The sequence below is a fragment of the Streptopelia decaocto genome (genome assembly GCF_964273445.1).
Source record: "Streptopelia decaocto genome assembly, chromosome: 15".
Lineage (NCBI taxonomy): Eukaryota > Metazoa > Chordata > Aves > Columbiformes > Columbidae > Streptopelia > Streptopelia decaocto.
The window spans coordinates 9,490,536-9,512,465 of record NC_138670.1 but is presented as its reverse complement, the minus strand read 5'-3'; the positions used below and the strand labels follow the sequence as shown (position 1 = coordinate 9,512,465).

Below are 21,930 nucleotides of genomic sequence, written 5' to 3'. Positions count from 1 at the left end.
GCTGGTGATAGCAACCCAAGAATTTCTGTTTCAAGAAACATACCGTTTTTTACTAGAGAAGACATTTTGGTTAAAATATGTGATCATTAGGACAACATGTGCCTCTCTAGCAAGTTTCAATCATCTACTGTTCCCTTGAGAAAGATTTTACTTTTAATGATGAAATCTTACCAGCATTTTATTTTACATTGTTCTGGGAAGTCTTGTATTTCAGACAGAAATACCTGGTTTCTCTGCAGGTCAGATTTATACATCTATTCCTCCTTCTCTCCCTGTGCAGAATGCATTAAGTTATGCATATGATCATTTACATACAAGGAGTCTAGTTTTTGACTGCCTGTTTCAGCAATACAGCATCTACCATATGAACCATCTCCCTATCTCTTTTTTGGAATATTTTAATGCCAAGAATATAAGCACACTTTTCTGTCATTTCCATGGAAACCTGAAGAGGAACTTAAAACGAATGCAATGGAAAACAGAGGCTGGAGGAGAATGCATCTTGAGTTCTCACTCTGTGAGAACTGGTGACAGAAGATACAGAGAAGGCAGAGTTACGGAATGCCTTCTTTGTCTCTGTCTACTCTGCTGGAGGCTGTCCTGAGGAGCCCCATACTGCTGAGGCCCCAGAGGAAGGCAGGATAATGGAGGAGTTTGCCTCGGTAGATGAGGACTGGGTTAGGGAGCAGTAGGCAATCTGGGTTAGGCAGTAAGGCAATAAATCCATGGGTCTGGATGGGATGCACCTGCGGGTGCTGAGGGAGCTGGCTGAGGTCATTGCTGGACCACTCTCCATCATCTTTGCCAAGTCTTGGGAAACGGGAGAGGTGCCTGAGGACTGGAGGAAAGCAAATGTCACTCCAGTCTCCAAAAAGGGCAAGAAGGAGGACCCAGGCAACTATAGACCGGTCAGCCTCACCTCCATCCCTGGGAAACTGATGGAACAACTTCTCCTTGGTGCCATCTCAAGGCATATCAGGGATAAGAGGGTCATTAGGAGCAGTCAACATGGCTTCACCAAGGGGAAGTCGTGCTTGACCAACCTCATTGACTTTTATGAGGATATAACAAGATGGATGGATGATGGCAGAGCGGTGGATGTGATCTACCTTGACTTGAGTAAGGCATTTGACACAGTCTCCCACAGCATCCTCATTAATGTTTACAGATATATAAAGGGTGAGTGTCACGAGGATGGAGCCAGGCTCTTCTCGGTGACAACCAATGATAGGACAAGGGGTAGTGGGTTCAAACTGGAACACGAAAGGTTCCACTTAAATTTGAGAAGAAACTTCTTCTCAGTAAGGGTGACAGAGCACTGGAACAGGCTGCCCAGGGAGGTTGTGAAGTCTCCTACTCTGGAGACATTCAAACCCGCCTGGACACCTTCCTGTGTAACCTCATCTGGGTGTTCCTGCTCCAGTGGGGGGATTGGACTGGATACTTGGTATACTTGGACATATACAGAATCCTGTAGTTTTGGAAAAAAAAATATTCAGACAACATAAAATTAACATATATAATGGATGATAAAATTTGGGAATGGATGTACAAATGGACAGCCTTAGCTTCTAGCACTGCAAATTCTAGGATTAGTGTAAAGTGCCAGCAGAACTTTCCCCAATGTAGGAGAGAAGGACTTTTAGAATATTACAGTAGGATCAGTTCAGAAGTAGCTAAAGCCAAGATTCTTCATGAGATGTCGATACAGACACACACAAAAATTACTAAGGAGTCTTATTGTATCAGTTTAGAGGTGAGAAAGCTGGGGAGAAAATACACTAATTCTGCCCTTCTGCAAATCATATAATGTATGCTGAATTTTTCTTGAAAAGTTATCCATTTGCAAGGGAAAAATATTTTCACCCATTATTACAAAAGAAAAATTATAAAACCCTGATAATTTAAAAAAGATCTCCTTAATATTTGGCACAGCCCTTGTCCCACATATAGGGTTATTTTTATTTTCCGAATTCATTTGCAAGTTTGAATTTATTTGAACTGTGCAAATTCCTGTGCTGATATGAATGATAAAGACCATCATTAGGAAGATCTGATTAGCCTCTAATGGTACAGAATTATATAAGCACTGTTTCCCATCTGGAATGTACAAGTCTAAGGAAGAAACAACTGAAAGAGTGAGAAGGTTGAGGGTAAGCTGAGATTGTGAAGCGGTGTGGGTGGAGGATGAGGTGGAGCCGGGTTTAAGCAATCTGGTGAAATCAAATAATCAAGAGTTAGTAAACGGGAGAATATTGTTGGTGTAACGTTATTTTGAACATCTTGTTCCTGTATATTTTGATTGAGGCTTTCTAGTGATTATTGTTTTTTCCATGGATTTTCTGCCTCATTCAATGAATATCACTTTTTTTTACGATTAATGAGGGCTTATGCGATAAATAAGACTGTCAACTGTAGGAACACTGCCATCATCTGAGACAGAGGGAGGAAAATAAGAAATGAATAGAACATAGGATTATAGGAAAACAGAGGAAGTTCATAGGGCTAAAGCAGCTAACTGCTACTCTGAATAACTATAGATCTTGGCATAGATCCACATACCTTTTTGGTTTCAAACCAGTGTCTTAAATGAAAACTTTCATAGGTAATCCCCCATTCTTCCTTTCTCAAAGGGACCAAATTTGAAATCCTGTGATTTGATTTGTAGTAGGTCTGATTACTCAGAGCTACAACAGATATCAATGACAGCTTGAAAAACCTATTAAACTTCGTTAAATAAATAAATACATGTGCTGAAAAATTAGGTTTTAGAAAATTAGGTTGGGTGTCTAGAATTACCAGGTTCCTTTTAGCTATAATTTCTCATTGTATAGATTGTATCATTCCCTATTTATAAATTCCTTTTAACGGTACCTCTTGATCTGACAACATGCTGTGAAAACAAATGTAGCCAATGAAATATTCAGATACAATAATTATAAGCTTGAGAAGAAACTAGTAATTTCCTTTGAGCAGCTCATAAATAGTAAGGGTGTAGTAAAGCATGAGTCTATAAATTGAGTTGTGACAATAAAGAAAAATATTGACTGGAACATTACATTGTCCACCTTGCAATATGAATGAGAGAGGTTTCGATGAAGAAAAAATGTGTTCGTGTAACATGAGATTTATGTGAGTAACACTGTATCGGCAATTATGATTTCAGCATTTGACACTTGGTCATTTAAGTTTGCAATCCTTTTGTGTTACATTCCAGAGTAAGTTCCTGTAAATAGGTCTTTACTGAAATTGTAATTATTTTTAGAAATACCGTAAGAAGTACCAGTGATATATGCCGCATATAATTGATTTTGTTTCATTTTCTCTACATGGCATATTATATATTTCTGTATATTTCTATTTTGTGGTGGTCACTAGTTCCTGGGAGGTTCATTTCATACTTTGATAAATAATCTCACAACACTGAAGATGAATCTGGACCTTGATTAGTGTTTACTGTTCAGTCAGTGTTAAAAGCAGAAAATACTGCAGATTTTTCCAACTGGGATTGAAAGATGGGGGGCTGAGCAATTCTAATTCTACTGTTACCAATGATCCTTCATCTCGCCTATATTTACTAGCTTTCATAAATATCCAGATAGTCCCGTTTTAAAGCTGGACTTGATTGTGTTGAAATGAAAACCTACTTACTTGAGAAGTCCTCTTTTATTTATATCATAGGTTATAAGGCTGGGCTCTTTTCATTGATGTTTTGGGTTTTAAGTGTTTTTAATCCAGAGAAAGGACATCCACAGGCACTGGATTTTGTAATCTCTCCCCACCGTTATTCTGTTACACAGAATTATTAAGCTTCCTAGTGCATTCTGGTGGCATATTAGTGGCAAAAAGCAATGCAGTTCTTTAATGAAAAAAAGATATTCTATGTATGCAGTATATTATTTCACTTCAATTAAGGCAAATATTGTCTGGGTGACATGAACCAATACTGACACTGTTATCACCTTTCCCCGTCCCCACCATGTGTTAAAAAAATGTGCATTTCAAAGAAGGTGCAATGAAAAGCATTGTTTCTTTACACATAATCTACCAGCCAGAGCTTGGTTCATGCGTAAACTATACAAAAGGTAGGTTAGCCAAGAATCTGCAACAGCCAATAAATGTTTTTCTTTTCACTTGCATATTCTCATGTAGATCAAATGCAGATTTCTGCAGCATTTTAATAGCTTAGGGGCTACTCTAAGGTCCCAGGAACTTGAAAGAACAGAAAAAAATAACAAATGGGTATTCCATAAAGACAACAACTCCGTTCTTTGAACTTTTCATTCTGCCTCACCAACAGAATAGTGACGATGTAGTATAACTCTTTCCATTAAAAGGATAGCCCTTATGCTTGACTTTGCCTTGAGATCTGCTCAGAACTGCATGCATAAAATTGACTTCTCATTTATGGATTCAACCATAAATATGTTTTTACAGTTCAGGGAATTATAGAAGTGTAGCCTGGATGTGATCTCTGAAGGTCACTTATCCTATCGTCACAGCTGAAGCTGGACTATTGCCAACAGTAAATCAGGCCAGCTATAGCTTTATCTAGTCGAGTGATGAAAACCTCAATGGAGGGAGATTTCACAACATTTCTAGGCAAATTGTTTCAGTGCTATGTTAGTCTTCTAGTGAAAATTTTTTTCTTGACATCTAATCTGAACCTCCCAGGCTGCAATTAGTATTCATTGCCACTTGCTCTTTCACCTAATACTGCTTGGAAGAGTTTAGCTTCATCATCTTTGTAACTATGCTTCAAGTAATTGTAGGCTGTGATTGGATCACCCTTTAGCCTCCTCATTGCCAGCCCAAACAAGCCCAGTTCCCTCAGCCTCTCCTTGTAGGTCACTGCAGCATTAAGTTACTTATTGCCTAGACACAGAAGGCTGATATTAAGCTTAAAGATCTCAAATGAGGACAGTTGGACCACTGGACAGTCTTGGACGACTTCATGTGTAAAACTATGCAACATTTTGTCTATGATGAATACATACTTGAAATGCTCCTTTTGCCCTCGACCTAAGCAAATAATCTAAAGGCCTGAAAGAAAAACAAAAAAAACCATCCCACTTGAAAACAATGAGTAAGTGTCACCATTTGCTGCAGGGTGACAATTGAAATTGATCGAAGTATGTTACCAGGAATAAAAATTCTGGCCTCTACTCATCCTGCTGTCCACCAGGACCCCCAGGTCCCTTTCCCCTACGCTGCTCTCTAATAGGTCATTCCCCAACTTATACTGGAACCTGGGGTGGTTCCTACCCAGATGCAAGACTCTACACTTGCCCTTGTTATATTTCATTAAATTTTTCCCTGCCCAACTCTCCAGCCTGTCCAGGTCTCTGGATGGCAGCACAGCCTTCTGCCGTGTCAGCCACAGCTCCCAGCTTCATGTCATCAGCAAACTTGCTGATAGTACACGCTATTCCCTCATCCAAATCATTGATTAATATATTGAATAATATAGGCCCCAGTACTGACCCCTGAGGCACTGCACTAGATACAGGCCTCCAACTCGACTCTGCCCCATTGACTGTGACTCTCTGGCACCTGCTGGAGCCGCCAGCTCCGCACACCCAGCTCCACTGCTGCTGGAGTGACACCAACTCCACATCAAGCACTTCAGATTGGTTTTGTATATTTTGTATATATATTCTCTATTTATTAGTAGCATTAGTAAAACCCCTTAAAACTCTCCAACTTGAAGTCTAAGTCTCTCTTCCTTTCCCCTTATCTTTCTTATCATCTTTCCGATCTAAAGGAAGGGGTGGCGGGAGGTAAAGGGAGAGCGTCTGCCACAGTTTATTGCCACCTTGCTTTAAACTGTAACACATCACTGTTTACAGTTTAAACAAGATAAATTGCATTTGGCTTAGTTAAAAGTTTTCACAGTCCTCAGATGCCTACCAGTTTTAAAATAGTGATGAAAGAGAAATAATGATTGAAAGATAAAGTTCTTAAGTATATGGCAAAATTGGCAGTTAATTCCCCTACTCATGATAGTCTCTCTCTTAATAATTTTTCATTTTTAAGTTCTAAGCTCTCACAACTGCAACCAGAAGATTTAATGTGAAAGCTGTGAGGTGACACTACATTCCAATTAGGTTCCATTTACCAAATTATTTTTCTAGTTACTTGCTATCTTGATAACAGGGTCTTCCCTTTTGAAAACTTAGTCATTCCGGAACTTGCTGGTGCTAAGCCCACCTCCGCTGTCCCAGAGGATGACCGGGGATGTTCGTGTGTTTGCAAATTATTGGACGAAGAGAAGCAGCCATCTGTTCCTTTGCATGTTCTTTCCCTTAAGCAAGCAATTCCTTGTTCCCATGCTCAGAGAAGAATTTGCAATTAGCCCCCAACAAGGCCATCTGGATAAGGCATTGGCATTATCTTGCTTATACCTCAGCTTGTGTATAATTATGAAATTACAGCAGCACATTTCTTCTAACCACCTGGCTAGCTACACCCTTAGGATTCCTAAACTGGAAGAGATACTGCAGGGAAGAAGAATGCCTTTTCCTACCTTTACTTTTCCTCCACATTAACAGAAAATTTTTATAACTCCTTTGGGAGTTGTACAATAATTTATTCAACTTTTTTATTATTATAAGCCATAACGCTCTCAAGTGTACTTCCCCTATAATATGTACAGTAGTTTTACAACATTGAATTAGGCCCAAAGTACTGTTACTTCTATTAAAAGCCAAAATCATCCTCTCACCTCCACTGTCCAGAATTCTTCATAGTCAATCAACAATAAAAATACCCAGACTCTAGACTATTTTCATCCCCTCTAAGCACAAGCCACACAAACAGAACACATACATATTTGCAAATAATCTTGTAAACAACATATACGGTTTTCTTGATATCCCAAATCCATTCTGTTGTCTTACTCTGGACCACTGAGGTGACTGTTGATGTATGCAAGAGGTTTTTGGAAACCTAAACCACTGCATATGCAGAGGAGTGTAATACCTGCAGAATAATCTCTACAGGAAATGCAGCTAATAGTGTTCAAAACAGTAAATTCATTACAGGTTAACATTAGAAGAAACCAAAGGAATCAATTATTGCAGAAGAATAGGTGGGAATGTTAGAAATTACTGAAGTGTCATAGCGGTTACAGAATCACTATCTAAAGTAAGCAAACATTCAAAGTACTGTACCTGTTGTTTCTTGAATATTTTCTATTCAAAACATTACATTTGTTTACACCTACTTATAGGTGTAAATGGATCAATAAACTCAGCCTTCCCAGAGTGCTTGGTACCATGGACAGCTCCAGCTGCCTCATGGCTGTCACAGCAGCAACACGAGGATGTTCAAGATGACCGTTGATTTCTAACAGACCTGTCTGTTGTTAGTTTATAGCAGCACTGGATTGTTATTTACAAATATATAACTGTGGTGGTCATCCTAAATTGTTCATAAATGCCATTTGTCTACTCAGGGCAGCAGGAAGGAAGAGGTTAAAACAGATGCGGCTAAACTCAGCTTTCACCTATAAATATATAAGTTGTCCCATCAGAGCAAACTGTGTTTTTTTTGTATTCTTTCAAGCTTACCACTAGACAGTGGGGAGAAGTAAGGCAAGGAAAATTTCTGAGTACGTATGGTGTGCTAAACTACACATCTAATGATGCAATGTTACAATTGTGCTGTAGTAGTTCAGTCTTTTTAGAAAAACTTTAACAGCAGAATGTTTCTGTAGTGTGAATTCCTTAGAAATTAGTCAACCCTTCTGTTTAAAAAAATGGCTTATATTGCTAGCCTAAGTTTGAAAAGAAGCATGTTTTCCCACATTATACCTATTGTTTCTAAATCTTCAGTTTTAGACTTTCCTCCATAATTGCCAAATATTTAAAAAAATAAAGGATAGAGGTAGTCTGTGGTGAAATGTATTGTATCAAAATAAGTGAATTAAGATCCCTGAAATTTCATGTTCAGGTAAGATGGGCAGCTACCAAATACAACAAAAATTGTTTCTAAAAGCAGACTTTGCTCATTGACAGACATAATAATGTATTTTGCGTGCTTTCCACAATTATGCTGAAACACTATTGTTGACCCTGTTATTTCTTCTCCTACAGAGTCGAATGGCAGAAAGTTTGCGTCTCTTTGATTCCATCTGCAACAACAATTGGTTTATCAACACTTCCCTCATCCTTTTTTTGAATAAGAAAGATCTGCTGGCAGAAAAAATCCGACGCATCCCCCTAACAGTCTGCTTTCCTGAATACAAAGGTCAAAACACTTATGAGGAGGCAGCAGTCTACATCCAACGCCAGTTTGAGGACTTGAATCGCAACAAGGAGACCAAGGAGATCTACTCACACTTCACCTGCGCCACTGACACCAGTAACATCCAATTTGTCTTTGATGCAGTGACAGATGTCATAATTCAGAACAATCTCAAATATATTGGCCTCTGTTAAGAATCCTTGGGCTTAATCTGTTTTCCTGAGTGATAAAAAAGGGGCTAACCACTTCCACTTCTAGTGGAAAAATAGGAGCAATGCTTAGTAGCCCAAGGAGAGAAAAGGGGAAATCTGATGTATGTACACAGTTCCTCTTATGCCCCCTTAACATCATTTTTCACAAATACATGTTCTAGAGAGTGAAAACCTCCTCTCCAAAAAACACATAACACCTCCTGACCCTGTGAAGGAACCCCAACAACTCAAAAACCCCAAACAAAAACAAAAAAAGAGATTGAGGCCTAACTCTGTGGAGATGTTTTCACCACAGTCACTGCACTTTTATTCCATTTGTTTCATTCCATTTCCTACAGTGGGAGTGTTATCATGTTCTATGTAAGAAATAATTCTTCATCCAGTTGTCCTAAAATTTTACTGACATGAAGATACAAAGCTGTTGAGTGACAGATGAACTCATGTCCAGGCTGTGGAGCAGAATGGTTGTGTTGTGGAGAAATGATAGTTCAAACCAGAAGCTACAGAACAGGAGAGCTTAAGCAAAGTACTACTTAAAGTTGTAGAGAATGGGCATGCACCCACAATACTGGTACACACAACCACATAGTATATATACATACATCATGTATGCACATGCACATGACTCACAGCATATACTATGTAAACACTTCTGCTTTACTTTACTGTTTATCATGGACACCTTGCCTGTTAGAGGAATTGTTGGTGCACAACTGTTCTGTGATTTTCAAACTGACTAGCAGCTCTTTCTGCTCTTTAAGGCTTCAAATATGCAGCAAAACTACATTAAATGAATCTATGAATAGGCCAAATTAAGGTCAGTGTTTCTTTTACTGGTAAGGAGTTTTATACATCGAAACAGTCGTCTTTTACATCTTTTTTTTGCCAAATCTTGTGGTGTTTCACAAAAAAAAACCCAAACTATATTTAAGAAGTAGGTTAGTGTTCCTTTTTTAATACAGATTTAAAACTCACAAGGCAATTTTTAAAATTATTGTTGTAGTGTCTGGATTGCTGAATGTGAAAGTTGCCAACGGACAATTCTGTTCCACTGCTCCAAATACATTCTGGGAATTGTAATATTGTAACAGATTTCCTAAGAAGCAGGAGCCATGGAGATTGTGTAGTATATAGCCTCCAGAGTATTTTTTTTGTTGGTTTTTAAATTATTTTAAAAATGTGATGTATTATTAGAAGGTTAAAGATGAGCGATAAGAACAATAACTAAATGTCTTGATATTTCAATTTAATAATTTAAATTATTTACAGTTTAGTGAGGTTAAGGAAACTGAAGAGATGCATTCTTCAGCTCCAGGTTTCATCTCATAAAGAAACACTACTGGATGGAGTAACATTCCGGCAAAAGTTTGAATACATAAGAAGCTCTGTGGGACTATACTGGAAAATCTCAAATGGATCATATAGACCTAAGTCTTTGGTCAGTTGATTCTTTCCCCTGCCATAGAAAAGACTTCTTAAAGACTTCAGTGTAAAGTTGGCGTGTAAATATATGTTTGATAATTGTAAAGCACATACATACACAGAGACACAGACACACATGCACACTGGGAAATAACCACCTACTTTTGTTCCCCCTATGTTCTATGATTAGTGCAAGAAATCTCAGCCAAGGGCTCTAAGAAATTTAAAACAAAATGATTAATAACATCAACATTTAAAATGTCCACTTAAAATAAATAATTCAAATTATACTGAACGTGTCTGTAGTGTGTTCATTAATCAGTGTTATGACAGTTACTTAATTTGGATAATGTTTGTGAAGTTTTCTTTCCTTTAAGACAGACTGCTGAGTTTTGTTTATTTGCTCCAGACCTTCCTCCTCAGTTTATTCACCAACGTTCAGCAATTTCAATCTTAAGTAATTGCGTTTGAGCAACTCAGTAAGATTTAAGAGATGTGCTCCATTTAATATCTTCACAAATTCTGAATGCATGTTATTTTTATATTTTCTGAAGCTATGAATAGTAGGAATTTTAGGAAAGAAGTTATAGATCAAGATCTATAGGAACTACCAAGAAATAAACTTCCATGGTATCTGCAAGATACAAAATGGAGAAAAATCTGTCTAATTTTGAATTAGGTATTTTATCCCTGTACTGAAGACAAGGGCCCCTTTAAGTATTCCCTATAAACTGTTACACCCGAAGGCTAGAGGCAAAGAGCCAATGATGCTGCACCTTGAAGGTATAAAAGGTTTGTCATGCCACACCAGGAGTATTTAGGTCTTACAAGTAATGGGAAAATACTATTGCCTGCTCGTGATGTTTGCAGTCAAGCGGCTTGACTTGGCTTTACTAAAAGATATGTATGATAATTGCTAGTGCAGGATCCTCTATACTTCATTTATCATCAAAGTGCTATCATTTACTTTAGAAAGTGCACAATATTTCTAGTCTAAATTGCTTTCTATAGTATAATATCCTATTATTAGCCAGCTAAATTGTGAAAAAGTTATAAAATCAGTCAGGGCTTCCTTTTCCAGCAAATGGACTATTAGATGGCATGCCTCCTTCATCCCTAGTTTTTGTAGTACTGCGGCCATTTCGGACTAGTGAAAGAATTGACAAGAAGATACTGGCATTCATTGGAGCATAGCTGCAAGGTAAGTAGTCAATTATGAGGAGGGTAAGAGACATTTTGCATTAAAAAATAAATCTTTATTCAACTAAGAAGGTCCTTCCAATGTAAGTATTATGGGCAACCTACAACAGAAGTGGAGAATCTGGGATATTTTAACAAAGGCCTAAGGGTATTTCTAAGGAAAAGGAGTCAGTAACTTTTCTCATTGAGTGACTGCTATCTTGGGAAGGAGAAAAGAAACTGAAGCACTGCCCTGTGTTCCTACTTAAGAAAAGCATAGGCATGGGGAGAAATAAAGCAGTAAATAATTAAGTTTAAATAATCAATTCACATAATCATGTTCTCTGAATAGCACTTCCTTGCGATTAACTCCCTAATCATTTAATTCCTATGATGTTTTTGATCCTAGTACTCTGAGTAAATCATGGTTACTCTGTTTTCTATCTGAAGAATTCAAGATTTTAAAATAAATTCTGTTTTACACAGAAGTAAAAAAATTATATTTTCTGATTGTATAAGAAAACTGAGGAACAGGGAAGTTAAAACTAAAAAGTCCAGGCCAAAATAGGTGCTGAAATTAAATCTCTTGACTCCTAGTAGTCCACCTGGATAAATAATGCAATTAAATTTGCATCTATTTTCTCAGGTTTATCAGTGATGCAGCTCACTGCCACTTGAAAGAACTGCATTAATACAGCTGGGATTTCACTTCACCTGGGCAACAACGACATTCACAGCAGAGGTGTTCCATCTGCTGCGGTAAGAATGCCATCTGTCCTTCTATCATTTGCAGTCCATACAGCAAAACCGGTTTTGAAGGGATAAAAGTATTCCTAAACAGTCATTATCCACCCATCCAACTGGTTATGATTTTCCAAGGGTGCAATAGTGGAGACACTGAGGGTAAATAAAGTAGGACAAACATTGTTTCTTGGACTCTTCCCAAATAGAGGTTCTGTCAAGCTTAAAAATCCATTGCCTCATCCAATCCACCTCAATCTTTGTCTAAAAGGATTAAGTATTCATAAAAACCAGGATAGGTAACAGGTAAGAATTATTAAACTTTTTCAGTATTAATCATACTTTAATGAGAGAGTTTGTTTTTTTTTCTAGAACTACTTTTGCAGTTGTTATCGCCCAGGTCATTTATCATTGCATAACATCCTTTCACTAACATTGTCAAGTATTGTGTGTGTCAACTAACTATTTTCACAAAGAGTGAAAGTTTTGCTATTAATTTTTCCAATATTCTCAGTTTTCTGCTGCTGACTCTTCTCCCTCTTCTGTTCTCTACTGAACACATCTATCTATCTATCCCACCTTTCACTTGTTAATGATCCCACTCCTCCTGGTGAATACTGGTATACATCCTTAAATTTAGGAATCAAAAATAGTCTGCAAGTGGATTTGTTTAAAATAACCACATTTTCCTAAATTACTCCCATTTGGAGAACGACCAGGTGGCCTGGCATAGAGCTAACTGGAGTCACTGATGACTTCAAGTGAACAAAACCAACTACACTGCATTCCAAATACATGTACAGCCATATGTTCCTTTTGTTTCATATGGCACGTATTGCCTTATTGGCCCTGTAAATTACCTCTGCTGTAGAAAACATCAGAATTCTAGCTGGGGAATGGTTTTTTAGTTACTGACTTCCTCCAGCTGATATGGGTACATCCTATCGCATTATCTGGATGTGAGGTGTAGAAGTAAATGCAGAGAGGAAGGCAGACATCTGTATAAGTCTGGTTTACAGTAAAAAAATTCTGCTCAAGGAGTTATCACCCAAGCCTTAAATACAGGCTTGTACATTTATGTATGTACTTTATATTTTTATCTAAAGAAAAAGAATATATGGCTCAGAACAACACTTTTTTCCAAGGGTAATAACTCAGAGAGAGATACATTCATGCACAGAAAAAAAATATTCAAAACAGACATAAATATCAGGCTTCTAATAAATAAATGAAGTAACTCTCCTTACTTATATTTAAAAGGAAATTGCAATGAAGGCGCTGATGCATAGAATTTACCAAATAACTAGTTTTGCAATTCTTTAAATGACCTCTTTTCATACTACTAATTACCCTTTTTTGCTTTTTGAAGGCAAAACTCCAGAACCATTCCTTGAAACAAGTCTCAGTGTTCAAGATAACCATATTTTCTGTTCACTTCAGAGCTTCTGTGAATCCTTTGCCTTCAATCAAAGACAAGGTTTTGAGGAGATACACTGCTGCAGCTGGCTCTTAGTTCTTGCTGAGTTCTCAGCTCAGCAGTAGTTGGATAATCTTTGTACTCCAGAAGGCAGTTTAATTTATCCTTGTATAGTATAATTTCACATTTCCTGATTATCACCAAACTGGGTTTATAGTTGTGACAATTCCAATCAGTGGCTCCTGACCTAAAATGATACAGTCAGATGCCTGCAGGGACAGACGGAACAATGGGAGTAGAACCGAGTGGCAGTATGGTGCGCCACTACATGTCCTCAGCTTTGGGCAATGTATTTTGATTTATGTGGAATTCATAACAAGCAGTGGTTTATGTTTTGGCACCACCAAGTGCTAACATTGTTTACTACTACAGTAAGTCTCTAAATGACGGTTGTAATAAGATGTTCTCCTTATAACCCTTAGGTTTAATTCCTGCTTTTTAGAAAGTGTCTAACTGCAAACACTGAAAAAACCTCACCCTCGTTTCCTCTCAGGGCCACATGGATAGGGTTGTTTGTTTGGTTTTTTCTCCCCACCCCCTAGAACTTTTATTCATCCTCCAGTGAATGTTTCTGCTTACACAGCTAAACTTTCAGCCTACTTAGCAAATGCTCTGGGTTTTGGGAGACAGAACCTAAAAGCAGGCTGTAGTTTACATCTGTAAGTTTCAAATTCACATCTAAAATGGTAAGTGCAGCAGCCATCAAACTCTGAAGCAGTTCCCCTGTTTAAACTGAAACCTTTTCAGTTAAGTTGTGCATCTTGCAAACATCTGAAAATTCCATCAGCAAAAGGAAACAAGTGGTAAGCTCCCACATTAGCCTGCTAGAGATCTAACCACGTCTGAAGAGTAGAGTTAATAACACAGTTCAATACAACAGCGCCTGAACAGCAAGTCTTATCACTGAATGAGGCTGTTGCAAAAGGGCTAAGAAGAAAGCCTTAGCCAGTAGGGATGAATGGTTAATGATTAACAGTGAACTGCAGAAATTTAGCAACACTTATATATTCTGTTTTCTTCTCCCATGTTTCTATTATGATCCACATATTTACAGGATGGCATCTATTTGTCTACACAGGTAAGGGATGGAATTCTTTAAAGGCAGCCACAGAATCACAGAATCACACAATGTTAGGGATCGGAAGGGACCTCGAAAGATCATCCAGTCCAATCCCCCTGCCGGAGCAGGAACACTTCTTCCCTTCAGCCAGGTTGCAGTCTACCTCACTACCCAGTCATCCAGACTGTGCTCCCTCAGTTTAGCTATAAGGATGCTGTGGGAGACCGTGTCAAATGCCTTACTCAAGTCAAGGTAGATCACATCCACCGCTCTGCCATCATCCATCCATCTTGTTATGTCCTCATAAAAGTCAATGAGGTTGGTCAAGCACGACTTTCCCTTGGTGAAGCCATGTTGACTGCTCCTAATGACCCTCTTATCCCTGATATGCCTTGAGATGGCACCAAGGAGAAGTCGTTCCATCAGTTTCGCAGGGATGGAGGTGAGGCTGACCGGTCTATAGTTACCCGGGTCCTCCTTCTTGCCCTTTTTGAAGACTGGAGTGACATTTGCTTTCCTCCAGTCCTCAGGCACCTCTCCTGTTTCCCAAGACTTGGCAAAGATGATGGAGAGTGGTCCAGCAATGACCTAGACAGGTTAAAATTTACCTAGGCCAAGTTCCAGTCTCATTTGATTTTAAAAATCTGTAAAACAGCTAGTGAAATTAAATTGACAGAAAATCTGATTTTCTGTAGTGATGTGCACAAAGTTGTTTTGCCCACCGTATTAATATCCTTCATATGAATTCAGTTATTTAGGACTTTAAAAAGGTTGCATACATGTAAAAATACATCTTTATATTTTTAGAATTCATGTATGCTCACTCCACAAGGCTTTAAGCATTCATTTAATTTTTTTAAACACCAGTAATGTAATAGAATTCCTCAGACAAGATATCTTCCCACGAATTTAAATAGTATTGCTTTTTAATTGATAACTTCTATCTACTAAATTTTTAATTTTAAAATTATAATTTTCGTCAACTGGAAGAGTAAAGGTTAAGACTTATGTTCAGATTAGAGAACTATTGAAATTATTATAATTGAATCTGGAAATAAAAGTAACAAATCAGCATAAGTTCCCTTAGTGCATAAAAGATTTAGAAAACTATACATACACATAAATATAAAGACAGCACGTACAGGGTACAATGACCTATTCTTCTTGCATGTCAAGGACAAATTCTCATCTTGGATTCCTCTATTTCGACTGAAACATTTAAAAGCTACATGCCTGACTCTGATTTAATCAACCCAGCTTCTGTTTATCTCACTGGAGATAAATGGACATCACCAGAGCAGAACTCATCCTAATCTAAACACCTATGATACGTCACACTTTTTGCCCCTGGAGATACTGATTTTTCTCCTGCTATAAAGAGAGGGTAGGATGACTAGCAAAATTTGACATCTGAAGTTAGGTATAATTTATCACATTTTTAACTTCATATCTAACCAAGTCCATTCAACTATTCTACCTAAGGGTAAATAATATTTGCCTAAGATATCAGAAAAAGCAAACTATTTCATTCTTCCTTCCATCACCCTCAGGGTTTTTTTGTTTGTTTGTTTTTTGGTGTTTTGTTTTCCTGTTTTTTGTTTTTGTTTTTTAAATTCACCACCTAAAAGTAATGTCAAAATGTACATTTAAGAAACACTGCCTATGAGCCTCAAGCCAAAGACATATTAATAGGCAATCTGTGGAATATACAGTGAAATGGATGGTGCCCTTACCTGCTCATTTGTCTCCTCATACACCGTGCTTGTAAGCAGCAGTGAAGGCATAAGGCAAATTTCATGAGATTTGTACCTCCTAACACTAGAAAAACTTCCTACAAACCCTGTGTACTGTGAAATTAGTGCATCATGATGAACAGCTGATCATCATTTTGAACAGAAGAGGACAAAGTGAAATTCAGATGCAAGATTCTGAAATACAAATTTAAGTGTGGAGTCCACACAACCTGTATATTGAACAGGTAGCTTTAATTTACATAAGACCTAAGAAAATTAACAGATCTAGCAGGATCAGCCACCCCAGCATATAGAGAGGACAGGACTTTTCACACAAGGCATTTCACTTGTTATTGATGCAAAGCATTTTCTGTATCTTGGTTAAGTATTCTCACTATTATTACACAATTCGAAAATTTTTAGAAGTGCAAAAACAGCCCTAGGAAACATAGTTGTCTCCACCAGTAAAAAAAGATGACAGTCATACCTTTTAAAGTTTTCTGATAGAACCCAAAGAAAAAATTCTCATGGGAAAACAAACAAAAAATCAGAAAAAATAGTGGTTTTAAATATGATTTTCAAGGAAAATAGAATAAATTTGGGGGATATTACTTAGGGATCAGGTAGGTTCATCTGCCTGCTATTGCCCTTAAATACTGAAAGAATTCCTACCTTCAGGTAATTTGGCCATCATTTCAAAAGTCTGATGTGTGTTTTTCCGACAGATATCTACTGGATCATCCAAGAGCTCAGCGAGGGCAGAAATTACTCCATTTTGTATCAACCCTTGCCTACAAACAACATTGGAGGACGGATTTAATTAAGCATAATATAGCTCAAATAAATCTGCAACATGCTTAATCTTAACTAAATACTTTTATTTACATTGTACCTATCTTGCCAAAACTTAGAAATTCTGTTCTTATTTCTCTCTGAAATGTCTTTATTGCTTCCAATACCATTCAGTATACTCTGGAATTAGACCTACCTGCCAACACTATGCATAGCCATTATATAAAGGACTTCTGTTGTTTTTTGTCGGACGGTACTATCATGATGTTGCAGCAAAGTCTTCAAATTATCCAAGAATCCTGTGAGACACAACAGTTCATTTTAACATTTCTTACCTTCGGCATCAATTTAAAATAGGAATAGTCATTTTTATCTCACAATTTGAAGTGCAAACAATCAGAATTTTCATCTTGTGATGTGACAGTGAAATTCTCATTGTTGTATCTCAAGTAGGGAAGAAACTTTGAAGTTTCAAGGCCTACTGCCAAAAAAGCCATGCTACAAACAGCCTGCTGACTTCTGTACTAAATAAAATCTAATCTTGCAAATATTTATGAGGTGACAGCCATAGTCAGTGGAGCCATTGATGTTTTTAGAAAAGCATACGTTTGCAGGATTGATGCCTGCAATTTTTAAACTTTCTTTAGGTGTAGTGTGGGCTAAGTAAACGCACACAGTGTTGCTTTTCACACATAGAAATAAAATGGGTGAACCATTAATGATTATGTGTATACACACATAGCACTGACTAAAAACAAACAAACAATATCTCATTGCTTTAACAGTTACTGTTAATCAAACAATAACTTGATAAGTTTTGAACATGATCATTGGTATCTCTTATGAGGAAAAAATACGAAGGAAGTAAATGGAAAAAAAGGCAGTGGCAAACTTGAGGATTTCTTCAGTGTCACATAACGACCTATATAGATACAAAACAGACTGCTACAAATTGTGAATATAAACTTGAATGTTTTTTTTTTTAATTAGCCTATGTAAGGAATTTAGTAAAATTCAGAATAAACAAAAGAAAAAAAAAAGATTCTGCATTACTTTTGTATTTAGGTGTTGATAAGCCATTGATAAATCTTAAAGGGAGGATAGTCTTAAAGTAACTGTAATGTATATGACATTATTATATTCTACACCTTTTTAAGGTAATATGAGTAGACATTAAAAACAAACAAACAAAAAGCTTAATGGACATTTTGTTTCTTCAAAGACATTGCAAGGAAAAAAATAATGCAAAAAAGTGGGATTTTTTTGTCCCTGATTGTGTCAAACCCTATGGCAGCAGATCACTTACCTAATTCTACCGCCTGGTAGACTTTTTCTGGGTCATGGACCAGATCACAGAGCGCCATCAATGCCCGCTGCTGAGTCAGCAGCTCAGGGGACTGCAACTCCTCATTCAGTTTAGGAAGGCCCCTCCTCCCAAACGCAATGGGAGCTTTTGTGGGATCGATATTAGGGGGGAGGTTGGCCGAGATACGAGCATGTGCCATCCCAAATTCTCCTGGGAAGGATTCTTCCTATTCCTAAAAATACTCCAAAATGACTGTACCTGGTCACTGGACAGTTAATGTACCAAAAAGACAACTACTGACTTTAACCAGTGCTCTGTGTCCCAGATGAGCTCTTTTAGCACACGCTCATTGTTAGAAAGCTGTGAAAGAAGAGGCTGGAATGGCTTGTGGTCATCAGCATTAATGTCTGCTCACCAGCTGAGTTGTCTTTTCTGGTTTATTTCTCCACTGAACACCAGGGAAAAAAAGAAAAAAAGGCAAAAAAAAAAAAAAAAAGAGAGCTTAAAATTGCAAGGGAGGGAATGTTTTTCAAAGAGTTAAAGGAAACACAAACAAAATGCCATATTTCAAAAAAGCATTTTTTGAGAAAGAAGTCTAGTTTAAATGCGCCCTCAGAATCCACTGAGGTTTGAAAGAATCGGTGATGCTGACCTCCCACCTCTCTCAGTGAAGAAAACGGCTCAGCTGGCAGAAGCATACAATAAAAAGATAAAAAACTTCTCAACAACAACAAAAAACAGCCTCAAAGTTAAAACAACTGCATTTATCTCTTCAGGACAACATAAATAGACTAGATAACCAAATGCGCCCCGTCCCACCAGTCGTCTCGGCCCGTCCCCGCTTCGCGTGCGCTGGTTGCCACAGCATCCGGCTCTTTGCGTACACACCGCTCCGCGAATAGCAACTACGCAGCCTAGAACACTGAGTCTGGTCTTGCGTCAACAGCGTAAGTAACGCGTTTGACGGTGAGTGTTGTGATCGAGTAGCGTCAACGGCGTAGTTGGAGAATTGGAGTCGGGGCCGCTGCTAGCGCAGGGCTCGTAGGGCGGCGCGCGGTTGGGCTGAGGCGCGGACGGTCAGGGAGGGGGCGTGTGGGGAAATGGGGGCCCGGGCGCTGCGGGGTTGCAGTGTAGGGGCTGTTTTACCTCCCTTCACTGCTCTCTCCTCACCTTCTGTTTTTAAAGTAATTTCACTTGAACAAAAGTGAAAAAAAATCTAATTGAACAAAATGGTGCTCGAGTTAATGGCAGAGATACAGCAGGTGGGGTGCCTTGAGGCTTGAAGGAAGCTGAGTAGCTGTGGACTAGGTTTTCTTTCCTAGTTTTCTCTGCAAGGTTGCTATAAGCAGCTAGGTTGTGCAGCAGGGGTTTCCATTATCATTAAGAAGTTTCACGTAACTGCATTCAAGACTTAGTCATCTTTTTCAGCATGATTCTACTAAAACACAGTGTTTCGAGGATGGTACCTGGCGAACGTATCATTGCAGTGTTGCTGCCACAATTTAAGGGCGCTCTGGATTGTCAGATGTCATCTGGCATCAGGAAAAAAAAAAAACAACTCTGAACAGCTTGTGCTATAAAAGATTCTCTCTGCAAAGAGAGAAGTCTTTGTGATGTTTTTCATTATATTTGAGTAACAATTACAATAATCAAAGTTCTTAAACTGGAATTACAAAGGCAAAGTCACTCAGGTCAGCCAGATTAAAATAAAACACAGGGATATAGTTTGGTTTGTTGATCTTCAAAATCCATAAAAGAAAAATTACTAGTTTAAAAGGTATTTTCCGGAAAGGATTAATTTTCCTGCAACATTTTAAAACATTATTTAAATTACAAGTTACTTTCCTGAATTAGATTAGACTTCCAGTAACTATATATTTGTAAAGTGTCACCCAATTTCAATAGGAAGAATGTGAACTTTTCCCGACATAGAAAGAGCAGGACATGATCAGAGACTTCTCTCGTCCTTCATTGTTAACGAGTTGTTTTGTCTTGTCCTTCACCATAGGTTGGAATACTGATTTTTTTCATTAGTGGTTGTGACGTTAACATATTTTATGTACAGCTTCTGAATGCCTTCCTCAAATCCTTTGTCCGTCCACAGAATCTGCTGGTGATACTGTTCCTGCAACATTGATGCAAGGAGGGTTGTGATGCCATGGAGACACTATATTCCTGGTTCTCCCTGGTGACTGAATCCCCTTCAGCTCTGTAAGGAGAGAAAATCTGGATCTCAGTACTCATCATTCTCAGTATTTTTATCAGCTTTGTATTTCTTATATAATTTATCTTTTTCCTCTAATGCTGTGGCTAATTTGTTGTTTTGCTAAATTAAAATATATTTATGTGTGTGAGAGATTTAGGTTAAATGCACTAAATGTAAGTGAAGATGGCCTCTCATTTTTAAAATATTTCTGTTTGGTTGCCTTGGTCCCTCCTGTGCTTTGCATTCACTGAAGTTTATTTATTTATTTATTTTTATTGTAGTTTAGTTTGTGAAATAGCTCTAGGAGACAAGCAGTGAGTCAGCCTATGTACACGTGACATTCTTCCATGCTTAGGATATGTTGAACCAGAAGTAGGAGAGTATGGAGAAAGCAAGTTAGTTTATTAAAGAGTTACTAACTAGCAGGTTTTTTGTTTTTGTCTTCAGAACTGTTATTTTCAGACATGAACATTGCCATCAAATCATTCAAACTTGCCAAAAGGGCAGGAGCACACCATAAAATAGGTCTAGATCGCCCTAGTTTTATAGGGTCATAAGTAGCATGATAAATAGAACTCTGCATATGGTGATAAATAAACACTTTAGTATTTACTTTTGTAAATAACACACCAGCTGCAAATCTGGATTCTTTGAGGGGAAGTGGGTGTTTCAGTATGGTTGCAATCACATGAGGTGATTGAAAAGTAATTCTTCACAAAAGAGAATGAAACCTTAATTCTAAGTAGTGGACTACCAATTTTGTCAAGCATAATACTTTGTGTAGGGTTGTAAAACACAACCGTAGTTTTTTTTGTTATATACTTACTTGTTGGTTAAAATTACTTCTCCACATCAATTTGCCCTTTAACATTCTGCAGCAATGGGGGAAGCTTGTCTCCTGGGTGTTAAGAGATCTAAGACCATTCCAGTATTATCAAAATACTACTCTTAGAATGCGAGAGCTTTCTTTTGTTCTGAAATCTGGAAATTTAAATCCTAGGGAAATAAATAGCAAAATCTTTTAGCATCCTAAATTATGGTCTAGCATACTAAATGTTGTCTAAACTAATGAGCTGATTAACAATACTCAGGCAATACAAAAGAGCTGTGTGCTTTCTTATGCCTTGTCTTTAGTGTTTGGTACATTAGAAAACAGGATTACTAATGACTAGAAAGACATTTATATAATTCAGAATGTCTCATTGGTGGCATGCACATCCTGATTCTAAAGCTGAGATGAAATCAAGTTGAAATTCTGAAAAAATCCCTCGGGAGTTTCTTTATAATTGCTGCTGTACTTAATATTAGCTATGTAATACTTGCCCACTCCTTTAGTTCCTTGTCTGCTGTGTTAATCCTGATCATTGTATCCATATATACAACTGTCTCTGAGGAAAATAGAACTATTTTCTTACACAGGATTAGGGGACCATTTGGTTTATTAAGGAGTAGTTTTTGATCAAAGGAATCTGTGTTGCCCCTAAAACCAGATTGTTCTTTTAAAACTAGGGCCCTCTGCATAGTTAAATTACTCAAACTCCGCCTTTCCTCCTTG

General features: G+C 37.8%; 2 protein-coding genes across 2 annotated transcripts in view; one reads left to right on the top strand and one right to left on the bottom strand.

The window, feature by feature from the left end:
• Positions 1-8,837, top strand: part of GNAZ (G protein subunit alpha z) — a 41,012-nt gene extending 32,175 nt beyond the window's left edge. The window contains exon 3 of the mRNA XM_082066330.1: positions 8,097-8,837. Coding sequence (XP_081922456.1) covers positions 8,097-8,441 — 345 coding nt within the window. The 3' untranslated portion in view covers positions 8,442-8,837. The remainder of the gene's footprint in view (positions 1-8,096) is intronic.
• RSPH14 (radial spoke head 14 homolog) overlaps positions 1-18,368 on the bottom strand; it is a gene marked incomplete at both ends in the record, with an annotated part of 69,084 nt that extends 50,716 nt beyond the window's left edge. Inside the window, 3 exons of the mRNA XM_082066331.1 lie at positions 16,744-16,862; positions 17,060-17,162; positions 18,170-18,368. Of these exons, the coding sequence (XP_081922457.1) occupies positions 16,744-16,862; positions 17,060-17,162; positions 18,170-18,368 (421 nt within the window). The remainder of the gene's footprint in view (positions 1-16,743; positions 16,863-17,059; positions 17,163-18,169) is intronic.
• Positions 18,369-21,930: the final 3,562 nt, after the last annotated feature.